Source organism: Anguilla anguilla, chromosome 18, assembly GCF_013347855.1.
Source record: "Anguilla anguilla isolate fAngAng1 chromosome 18, fAngAng1.pri, whole genome shotgun sequence".
NCBI classification, from domain to species: Eukaryota; Metazoa; Chordata; class Actinopteri; order Anguilliformes; family Anguillidae; genus Anguilla; species Anguilla anguilla.
The window spans coordinates 31,240,561-31,252,731 of NC_049218.1; the positions used below are offsets into that span (position 1 = coordinate 31,240,561).

The 12,171-nt window shown below is 42.9% G+C and overlaps 2 protein-coding genes across 4 annotated transcripts in view; both read left to right on the top strand.

Moving 5' to 3' along the window:
* Window positions 1-5,338, top strand: part of LOC118217604 — a 30,241-nt gene extending 24,903 nt beyond the window's left edge. For both annotated transcript variants that reach the window (XM_035399510.1, XM_035399509.1), the window contains exon 11: window positions 4,269-5,338. In XM_035399510.1, the coding sequence (XP_035255401.1) occupies window positions 4,269-4,307 (39 nt within the window). In that variant the 3' untranslated portion in view covers window positions 4,308-5,338. The remainder of the gene's footprint in view (window positions 1-4,268) is intronic.
* Window positions 5,339-10,780: 5,442 nt separating this feature from the next.
* Window positions 10,781-12,171, top strand: part of LOC118217673 (disintegrin and metalloproteinase domain-containing protein 12-like) — a 94,858-nt gene continuing 93,467 nt past the window's right edge. For both annotated transcript variants that reach the window (XM_035399622.1, XM_035399623.1), the window contains exon 1: window positions 10,781-11,203. In XM_035399622.1, coding sequence (XP_035255513.1) covers window positions 11,104-11,203 — 100 coding nt within the window. In that variant the 5' untranslated portion in view covers window positions 10,781-11,103. The remainder of the gene's footprint in view (window positions 11,204-12,171) is intronic.

The window sequence follows — 12,171 nt, forward strand, 5'->3', positions numbered from 1 at the left end:
AACTGTTAGCAAATATTGTAAAGTTCAAGTGGAAGAAAAAAAAAACATGCTCAAATGGTGTGAATTGTCTATTTATGAGGTGTAAATTGCACTGTGCCTTTGCTAATAACTAAGACAAGTCAGGTATTGTGACATTCTGATATTGGACAGAATTCATCCCCATCTGTAGATGCTTTCACATAGAACACACATTTTGAGTTGCACAGTGCCATGCACAATGTCGATCTATTATTATTATTATTATTTGGAAAGTACATCCCATCCACTAGCTTGATCACATAAATAGGTGCCAAATGAATGTGTGTGGGAGGATACTGGTGTTCACTTTTTGGCCAGCAGAGGGTGCAGTTTTACTTCTATGTCTCTAGCTGTCATTCACAGTGGCAAACTTTATATGGTCTGGCACAAAGCAAACCTCTCTAACTTCCTGGCAGCTGTGTCATCCACCCATCTGAATAATCTCCATGCATTTGTTATCTGTACAGTTCACCGCACCTACACATTATCAGCTCTATCTACACCTTTAAAGACAAATCTTGTGTCTGGGCCCATTGTGGCTCATTCATTATGCAGTAACGTTCTTGAATAGGATCGTACAATGTGCATACATGCATTTTATTCTCAAACAGTGTCGGGTTTCACCAGCATGAACTTGAATTTACTGAAAACCGAATGTGTATGATGTTATTTACTGTTATGTAGAAAGTTCTATAAGTCACTCTGGATTTAGAGCCTCTACTACATGCCTGTGATGTAATGTAATGTAAAATAATGTCATTTTACGAACGCGCCGGTACCTTGTGGTAGAAAAACGGCGTGCCATTTGGCACTTTGACGCTGCATTGCAGACGTGGAACAGAACGCAGAAGCGGAGCGTGAAGCAACGCCAGGACTAGAACGATTAATAGCACCGGCTTCCAGCCGTGGATGCTTCTGTGGTAATGTGCAGAAGCTTTATGTGAGGCACAGAAAGCAATTAAAATATGTTTATAATTAACATCGTTAATTGTTACTAATTGAGACTCCCCTCGATGGTCATGAAATAAACAAAACCATCTATAATGCTGCTATGAATTTATCATGAAACGTGATTTTTTTCCCCCCAGATTACAGGGGTGAGAAGCTCCACAGGAATAGAAAGGGGAAAAAAAGAATACTTTTTGCCCAATGTTGCTGAACTTTTTGCAGTGTGATGTCACCTCACTACTTTTTTGAGGGGTGCGAATACAGTTTTGTTTTTAAACACCACCCCTCCTTACAAGTACATTACAATTTATCCGTTTTCAACATGTCTAAAGAGGAATATTCTTTTTTAGGATAGTCGTGCATGGATTAGTCTTTGGAAACAGTGGAGTTTGTGATTTAAGTGCAAAGGAATGGTAGTTGTGTTGGACTTGAAATAACCAGAAAATTTCCTCTTTTCCTTCCTGGGTCTTAATCAATGGTGAGCTTATCGCTTTGGATTTTGTTGAGGCAGCCGAACCAAATTTGGTGGTGCGCGGGAGTAGCCAATTTTAATTTCAGTCCATGTGCTCACGCTCCTGAATTATGAGGCACACTGAAATGCACGCACAGGTCCTTGCTTTATCCAGCATTGGTGAATCACACGTAATCAGTGTAAGAGCATTTCTGATGAATGTACATAGAAATTAGTTCATGATCATTTTGCTAATATAGGCTTTATATTCATTGTAGATTGTGTAGTTTAGATTTTGTTTACATTTTGCTGTGCACATTGCATTTCAAGACATCCATCCATCCATCCATATACCTGCTTATCCTGGGCAGGGTCACGGAGGGTGCTGGAGCCTATCCCAGCGTGCATTGGCAGGATGCAGGATTACACTCTGGAAAGAAAGGCCCGGGCCTGATTCAAACCCAGGACCTTCTTGCTGTGAGGCGACAGTGCTACCCAGTGTGCCCTCTTTCCAAGACAGATAACAAAAAAAAACACCCACACGCTTTGGTGTAAAGAAAGATGCAGCCGTTCAGAAGTGGGGACAATGAAACCCCTTGATGTCCAGGCAGTTCATTTGATACATTGCGAATGTCTGCTATCTCTAAAGGTAACCTTTTGGCGGTGTGGATCGTGATTCTCTTTTATCTTTTAGAAGTTTTCTCTCTGAGCTTCTACGCTCTGCAGAACTGTTTCTGCAGGTTTGTGTCCTAAGTGCAGCTAGGCTGGTGGGCCCTGCTCCTGTTATTTCACAGGAAACAGGAAGAGGATCGCCTGACCGGTGGGGTTAAAGGTCAGAGGATCTGAGGGGTCAGTGAGGGAAAAGGCACCCATTGCACACATCAAAAACATTGGTTTACCATCCAAATCAATAGCAGACACACAAAGGCTAGAACAATATACAACGCTGTCCTATGACAGTTTGTAATGGCACCTCGTTTCTATCCATCCATTATGGATATTAAGAACACCCCTGCATCTTATTTCTGCCCTGTTTACCGCATAAAATTTTATAAAGCTCCGTCATCATCATCATCATGAAGTATATTCCCAACAATATCAAGTATTTGTTGAAAAGATGCCATTGGCATTTTAATGGCCATGCTTTGACTTTTGCATCACCTTGACCGCGTTATATTCTCTAGCGGGTGTTTGGTCGGTGCTACACGCCGTCTTTCACAGGAAATGCCAGCGTGGCTGGGGGAAAAGGCCGATCTTCGGCGCATCACAGAATAACGGCGTCCGTTCCCGTCGGCCTGAAGGTCACGCGTTTTTGAGCGCGTCTAATGGTTTTTCTTTTTTTTTTTTTGCTGTGAAGAGAGCCGAAAGAAAGAGCGTAGAGGCTGGCGTGGAGACGCTTTGAGCTTCGATCCCTCCGCTCTGGGGAAATGACGAAACTGCTGTGTGGTGACCTCGGGGGTGACAGAGAGGTTTGCATCCAGCGTTGTTGCATTGTCCGCCCGGTTTTGCCTCCAGTTCTTGTCTAACGGGCAGTGCCTTGGACGGCCGTGGGAGAGAGAGAGAGAGGCCCTTAACTCACAAAGACTTGGCACTGTGGCAGGCCCCGTGCATGCTGTCTCCTGAGAAAGCCTTGAGAGAGAGAGAGAGAGAGTAGGGTCCTCTGCTGTCCTCGATGTCCAAGGCACTTAAGGACAAGAGAGGGAGAGAGAGAGATGTCCCGTCTCAGGGAATTTACCAATGGGAACACTGGAGCCTGTCTCGGTTGACCAGAACTTCCCCAAGTTCCTGGGGGCACCTGGATGTTCTCGAGGTGTCATGGACATCACCAGATTCTTTAAACCCACCCTACTTCGGCCACGCCCTTTGTGGTAAAATACAAGGACGGCACATCTAGCTCGGCCACCAACAGAACTGTTTGGTCTTGGTTCAGAATCTTTTTGCACTTGATGCCATTGGTGTGTGTGCCCTGGAAGGGTAAAACTCATTTAGCATTTCAGTCAGTCTTCAGTCTTTTGTGTGTTCAGTTTTTTTGCTGTTACTTTAGCCTGTTGTTCATTTTCAAACACCTTGAGAGTAGAATCTTGGCTAAGTGCTCCTCACCCTCTAATGGAGAGGAAAAAACTGGAATTTTGGAATTATCGCAGTTTCTATTGATAATAGAAACTGCAGGCTAGCCACAGGCTGTAATTCACAAACTATTATGTGTGAATAATAGCACACTATAATGGGTGTGGCTGTAGTTCATTGCCGGTGTCGATTCTAGAATGCCGTCATTGAGTCTAGAATACCACTGTTGATTCTAGAATGCCATCACTGATGGGGAGAGAAGGATGCGAGGAGGCATTCTAGATTGATGCGGCCATGCAGACCCCACTGTTTTGAAAGCTGAACCCAGCCTGGACTGTCATCTTCACCGGGCATTTCAACCCTTCTGCAGAATGGCAGTTTCCTGGCAGAGCTGTCCATACGAGACAATGAGAGCAGACCATGTGGGGAAGGGGCTGGGGGGGGTGGGGGATGGGGGGGGTGAGTGACAGCTAGCAGTAGGGCTGATTGAAAGGTTATCATTATTATTGTTCTGAGAGAGATGAAGGAAATGCTAGGTATGTACACAGCAACGGCAACATTTCAGGAAGGAACCTCTTATGAATCTTTTGCACTTGTGTGCACTGTGGATAAGCACGTCTGAAGAATGTGAATGCGCGTGTAACTGCCATAAACCCAGAACTGTTTAGCACCATGCTACTTATAAAATGGCCTTTCTGTATCCATCCTCTTATCATGTAGTGTCTCCGTAAATTTGAATCAGATTTAAAATCGTATTCATCTGTACCACTTTTTTGTCTTGCAGAAACTTCTGGATCAGATTCTTCAGAGGAACGGTGACTGAGAGATAGCAGCACGAGCTCCGCGTGGCGCGTGGAGGGGAACCGAGGAGACGGAACTCACAGCTGTGCTCTTTCAGTCGTCACGGACTCCGGGGTATTCATGCAAACGGAATACGCGATCGCAGACGAACAATTCACGGTTTCCTTTTGAGAGTTCAGCTGGTGCATCAATTATTCAACGCAGCATGGACAGCGTGATACACAGCTCTAGTGTAAAGCGTTTTTATTATCGGGCTTAAATTAATTAGGAAATATATCTCAACGTTCCTTATAGATTAATTTGATATTTATGAAAGACAATGGTGTTGGCCAAAAGGAAGGGTATTGTTGAAGAGGCTTTATACATCCGAGATATTACTTCAGTGGAACATTTGAGGTCGCTCCGTGTTTCTGTTTGAATGAGACGGCTGTAGTTCGAGGATGGTTGTGAGCACAGCAGGGCTCACATCTCGGTCTTTACCTTGGACTTCCCGCTCCGACAGAGTGTGGGTAGATTTGCCTCGCGTGCGTGTCCTCACCAGCGTGTTTGATTGTCTGCACCCTCCAGCAAGGTGCACCAGAGCCAAAACCAGGTCAATTTGGTTCCAGCCCCGTGGCGAACTGTGATGCTCTCTACAAGGATCAAACATAGTCTTGCTTGAAAGTCGGTCATCTCCAAGTTTCACGCACTTTTAAAACTAAAACAAAACTTGATACTTGATTGATGCAGTATTTCAGACCTATAGATCTTGAGAAGCTTTTTGGTTCAGTTTAAATACTTTTGGTATGAAGCACCAAGCAATATATTTTACTGGTAGTGTTTTATATGTAAAATAAATTGCTGTAGTTGCTTCTGTAGTACGTTTAAGACTACCCTGTGATTTTTATGCTCTCCACTCTTATTTATGAACATCACTGCCTATGAAATAAACAAATTCCAAACAGATTATTTTTGGTAAAGCTCTTAACAATTAAGCAGCATTTTGCATAGGCCTACTCTTGGTGTACTGTGAAATTTCACATTTCAAATTTGACATTAAATGCAAAACTGGTATTTTTTTGTTTTTTATTTTTCCTCTCAAGTCTGGAACCAGTCAACTTTAGAAACATACTTTACTAATTAATTTAATATAAAAAATGATAACCATAGAAGCCTGGTTCCATCCACTCTTATTTACCCCAAGGATTCTGGGAAGGAATTCCAGGCTAATGGAGCTCAGGAGATTGCAGCAGTCTGTGAAAGGGACCTTTGTCAGCGCTGACCTTCCTGCTCAACAGTGGGATATAAGCTCTCTGAGGTTGGGGTTTGGATACGATTCTCATTCGGAAGGAACATCACCGGTTAGCACACCTGACGCTATGACCCGGCAACAGGAAGTGTTTTTTATTCTCATTGAAACGAGAGCACAGCGCCCTTTCACGTGCTCTTTCTGAAACGAGAGGTTAAGGCTTCCAATTTTAAAGGCTTTGAGGTCGATCTTACAAAGATATATATGAATTATACATTTGTGCACACTACACATACAGTATGTGCCAAGGTGAATTATAGTGTTTATCGTCAATGAGTAATTTTTTTATGTTGACACACGCAAGTATACTCGGTCACATGTAATGAAAAAGCAATCGGCAGAACAATTACAAAAGCCGTAAAATAAATATTGAGACTTTGAAGACAAGTGCATTAAAACGGAATTGCAATAAACGTGAATGTTCCGGTTATTACCAAGCTTAGGATGGCTTATAGAGGGGAGGTGCGAGAATCATATGGGTTATTAAAAGATAAAGATCTAAGTAAATTGAAAGCATGGCAGGACCCGTTAATATAACTCAACGCTGGAGAGCTGGGGAGAGCGGAAGCGTTGTTTGAAAGAGGAATCTTTTTAAAATCTAATAAGCCCATACAGATCAAATGCCGGCGGACAGGTGGTTCTCCGCTGGCGCGCTTGTGTTTACCGTAGAAAGAGAGGAATCGAGGCTTTGATGTTCCCTTCGGACCTCGGTGGACGAGCGCTGATCTACAGAGACGGAACTTTACACAGGTGCACAACAAAAGCAGAGAGGCTTTCAAAGCAACAGTTCTGGGTGCGCCTTTTGTCTGTTTGTGTGTATGTGTGCGTATTTGCTTGAGCCCCCAGGCAGATATGTGTTTTAACCGGGGATGTATATGCATGTGTGTTTTATGAACCTGATCAGTGCATGGGTGTGTTTTTGTGGTTTGTATGAACGCCTCTGCTTCTTCGTGTGTACATTGCATTACAGGCATTTAGCAGACAGCCTTATCCAGGACGACTTACGCAGCTTTTTACATAGCACTTACATTGCATTCATTTATACAGCTGGATATATACTGAAGCAGTGCAGGTTAAGTACCTTGTTCAAGGGTACAACGGCAGTGTTCTACGTGGGAATCAAACCTGTGACCTTTAAGTTACAAGACCAGTTCCTTACCCTAGGGAGCGTGCATGTTTGTGTGTGCGTGTGCATGCGTGCGTGACTTTACTGTATGATAGCCTGTGCTTGTGTGCACGTGTGTGTGATAGTTGATCATTCGCGGCCTAATAACAGCATCCCGGCTTGCAGTCTGGCGTGTGATGTCAGAGGGCGAGACGGATGGCGGTCCCGTGGCTGAAGCCGCTCGTCCTGACGGGCTAAGCGTTCCCCGCAGCGAGAGCGCGCAGGCTGCCACATCTGCGGAACTCATCTGCAGACAAAGCCGTGTTTCTACAAGGCCCTGTTACACAAGGGATTAACACCCCCCCCACCCCCACCCCCCTCCTGCCCCCTGCATGAGGTGGGCTGACAAGCCGTCGGATTTACCAGCTCATCGAACCGCGTAGGTCTGCGGTTGCGCCTAACTTATCCACCCCATCGGGCTGGGCTTTTCCAGGCGAGCTGAGGAGTTATGGGGCCGTTCTAGGAGTTAGAGAGATTCCAGACAAGGGACAGCTGCTAAGCTGGAAGATCTACACCTGGCTCTCTCTCACTCTCTCTGTACACTTGGCTCCAAATCTTTCTACCTGCGTCTCCCTGGGTTGTGACCTCATTGATCACCTGACTCAACGCTGTAGGATCCCCAACGCTACCATTTGTAGTACTCGTGCACGATAACGCGTAAGCCCTTTGAGAGCTCTACCAGATAACGGCAGCAGCAGCAGCAGCAGCGGCAAAATGACGCACGCCCACACTGTTTTTCCTTTTCGATGAAAAGCCCTGCTGACTTCACACTCGATTTTAAGTCCATGAGCGCTTGTTTACTTTCCCTGAGAGGAACTTGCTGTATGCACTTGAAGTGCTTTGAAACCATTAGTGGCTCTTTGAAACTCAAGTTTGTTTTGAAAAACCCTTATTAGGGTACTAAGAAAAAAATATATATATATATATTCTTTCTGAGGCGCTATATTCTGGTCACTTTGGAAAAGAATATACATTTTGTAGTTCTCATGACATGTATATGTATTTGCTTCATTTTTATTTATTCATATTACATTCATTCTAGTGCATTCTAGCTCTACAGCAATGATGCATCAGATGCCCTTTAACCTCAATCTTCTGTCTCAAGATCACAGGAATGAAAGGAGAAATAAACAACAGGAAGAGAAAGTTAATTAAATAATGGGACCTAAGCATAATTTAAAAGTGGAGTTGCACACACTCATATACATCACTCAGAGGCAGTTTCAACTATTATAAATGGCATTATCACTTCTATAAAACTTGCTGCGTAACCACTAAATGTAATGGCTAAAACACACAACTTGTGATCTTCACTAGTTTATAGTGTATAATGTTCACATCTCAACCACTGGAATACGCAAATTAATTATTTTACCTGAGAATGTGTCCTTGAATCAGTGTAGTTACTGTATTATTTTGATAATCCTCCACTGTTGCAGAATGTTCTGTAAAGTAAAAATGCAGCGCTTCAGGGTCTTGTTCTAAAGAGTCACACGGGCAAGCGTATACGTGACGATTAACCTCACTGAACTGCAGTGAAGTATTGAACTTTTTGGCTTACTCACAACAAAACAGTCCTTCATACTGAATTTTTGAGTTGAAAATAAAAGTCGGAAGGGATAGTTCCAATTCTGAAGTTCCACTTTTGGTGTATGTTTTTAATTTAGTCCAGGCAGTTTTTGTGTGTGATGAAGGATATTCTAGATACTTCAAAGTTTCTGGTGACCTTCTAGATTCACAATGACTGGTTTAAGGGGCGTACATGGGCTTGTGGTTTAAAGCAAGACAATAGACTTATAGAGCGATGGTATACCCTTGGGGGCTGTGCTTGTGTATATTATCCAATTATTCTAAAAATAAGTCAAATAAATTATATTTAATCTTCTTTTTATTGGAACCATTTCCTATGGCCATGTAACCTGCACTCGAGTAAAAAATGGGCAGTTTCTCTTGCATTAACATTACTACACGGGTCTGGCAAAGAAGAGCTTGCAGTGCTTGAGGCCTAAGAAGGAACAAAAATACTGGAACAATATTAAAACAGATTTTTTATCTTTATAACTGTGAATAAATGCCTCAACAATGTATCTTCTTGTATGTACAGCCTCTGGAAACATAACGTTGCTATAAAATCTGGCTGATGTGCAATTTCTGGCTACAGACCACACACCAAATACCCAGATATCCACCACTGTAAAGCCAACAGGTTGTCAAAAACCTCCGGAAATTTCTAAGAATATCCTTTATTGCGCACAAAAACTGCATGGGCCAACTGAGAACATATGTCAAAACTTAAAATGACGAACAAAAAAATAACTCCCTTTGAAGACAATAATGTAATGAAAACCATTTGCCATTTTTTACCACCTCTCTTTTGGAGATTAACCCTAAGTATCCACATTGATGCATTTTATTTTAAACATGTGCAGGTAGTACAGGTTTTATTTTGTGTGGATATAGAGCAATCAAGTGCATGTGTTGCAGTGTTAGTGGAACTGGAATATATGAACGCCATTTTCAACTGCCTACCTATCAATCACGAGTGTCAGCAGGGAGACTGAGATGCTGCAGGCTCGACTGTCGAGGATCCCACTGCCAGGCATAACTCAACCCGCTAAGTCGACTCAGACTGAACTAATTATTCTAGCCGGGTGTTTCCGTGCTTCCACAAGTAGGAAAACACGCAGTTATGTTTCGAATGCGTTTTTTCCATGTACAGAGCAGATGTTGGTGCTGTAAAGGGATATGTCTTTGTCCCCAGATACCACGTTGCTGTGTCTTTTTCCAAAACCAGACAGTAACAGTAGAGAAAATCTCTTTCCCAGTTGACTTGCACGTCTGCCACACGCACAGCTGTTGCAGAGCTGCAGGGGCAGGGGACGTGCCAGGCAAACATGCGCCGAAAACAGCCATACCACAGTCCACCATATAGCATCCATGCTGCGCGAGGGTGCGCCAAAATGCAAAATTGTCAGTGGCTAGCACTGTCACCTCACAGCAAGAAGGTCCTTGGTTTGAATCCAGCCTGGGCCTTTCTGTGTGGAGTTCTCCTAGTGTTCTCCCCGTGTCTGCGTGGGTTTCCTCCCACAGTCCAAAGACATGCATGTCTAGAGACTCAAAATTTCCCACAGGTATGAGTGTGGGAGTGAATGGTGTGTGTGCCAGTTGAATGTACCTGACTAATCAGTAACACCGGTGAAGCCATTTGTCCCAAACATTATGGTGCCATGAAATTGGGGGACTGTGTATAAATAGGTTTCACCATGTACATGGTGAAACCAAAATGTGTAGGCGGATTGGTCTCGGCTGCGCCGGCTGGTAGAAAGAGCACACGCGCACCTGGGCTGATTAGCTAACGTAACCCAAGTGCGTGTGCTCTCTCTCTACCAGCCGGCGCAGCCGAGACCAATCGGCCACAATACCCTTTAATTAAAGCTGTGAATCTTAACCATATGCAAACTGTCTGATTTCAAGCCTAAAATTGTACAGAACAGAGTACAGAACCAAATCAAGTCAATATATACTGTATACTGTATATACATATATGTTTGTGTGTCTTTGTAACAAACATCATGGAGCTCACTGTATATCCTGTTTTCCCACTCATGAAAATTTAAAAGACCAATCCAATTTAATTCTGGTAGATTAGTAGTAACATGCTTTATCAAATCGCCTTTGAAGTAAAATGCTTTCTGCACGTATGGATATAAAACCGGATTTATCCCCAGTGAAAGGTTAAAAAAGATTGGTAGTTTAATGAACCTGCCGTGCGTATTCAAATTTAATCGAACGCTCAGGGAAGCTACTATACACAAATGTTTCTGTATGAAAGCCGTAAAGGTACCATTTCGTTTGGGGCTGTTTCAACAAAACGTTCGTTTTGAACATAAAACTATACAAACTGTATCAAACAGCGGTAACCAGCAAAGCCATTTCAAGATACACTTCGGCTCTAGGACCTTGCGGAGTTCCTTTAGCCAAGCACATGGTGGTAGTACTGGAAGACTAGACCGTTTCTTTGTAATGAGTGCCTAAACCGATGTCAGTTATGCGATTTTGACTTCTGAATTGCCATGTTTTATTAGCTCTCTATGCGCCTTCTTTCCTTCTCAGTCGAACCCTTAAATATTGTAAAAATATCAACTTCCTTGTCATTCAGCAAGTGCTCTTTGAACGGCTTTGGGTGAACTTGGTGACAGCTCCGTATATTGCCATCCAGAAGACCAAACTGGATTTTCTAGGTCTTGTTGGACTTCATCATTCTGCAGGAAGTCTCTCACATCCTGCCTATTAGCTACTTGACTGTATATTATGGTCTCTCTGCCGTGACACAACCTGATCGGCTTTTTCCCCAAGCCGCGCAACATGTCAAACCGGCGGTGGAATGACAAGTTGGCATTTTTGACCGCGATTCATATCCTCTCACTTCTAACGGCCAAGTGCTCCGGTGACAGTACATCTGAAGGTAAGCATAGCTTCTGTGGGCGCCAGCATTTTTGAATCCATATAAAAATTATTAGTTACTTTCAAAGTGAAACATTGCTTATCCTAATTGACGTTATCCTTGGAGTGAATGTCAGTATTTATTTTTTTCAAGAAGCTAATTGTGTCCTCCATACTACTTGGGTGCCTCAAGTCAGATTGAGTAAATGCAATCTCCTTTGTAAATATAAGCAATTATGGAACGTTACCGAGTCAGTTTACATTATGTAAAGGTTTTTATGCTTCCCGATGTAATGGCTGGGCGTACTGAAAAACTGTGGTTGACGGCTTTACTGAAAATAAATAGCTATTTTGCATCTCAGTAATGATCAATAAACTTGGGAGAAAAGAAGAATTTGATTTTCAAGACCGTGCTCAACATCAGTAGTAGTGGGTAGGTAATAGTTTTTTCTGAATGTCTAATAAGTAACAAACAGATGTAAACGCGAATGTTTCTCCATTTGATTCATTTTTGAAGTTGCCGGGTTTTTCCGTTTTAATGTGTGTTTTACGCACGTACAAGGGGTAATGAACGATGCTCTGGAAATACAGTTTCCGCCGCCCCTCGTTTTCACCTAATTTCTAAAGATAGTTTGAAGGAGGGAGGGGTGTTGATCTTGTGTTCTTTGTTACAGACCAGAGCACCACAGTTTACAGGACCGCGACGGTAATCATATATAGGCTGAACGGTGCCATTCGCCTTGTTTGCAGTTTTCTTAAATGTGAATAAATGCAGTGCATCTAAATGCAGTGCCGGCAGACAGTAACCTCATAATGCATTCTGTCACACTCAGTCTTATGTGATGTCAACTTTGTTGTGTTAAGAATATATTCAGTGACATGTGATGTAGCCTATGCGTGTTAAGTAGAGGTCTAAATTTACATTCTTAAATCAAATTCCAGTAAAAGCAAGTATGAAAGAGATTATACAGCTACTACTCAACGTAAATT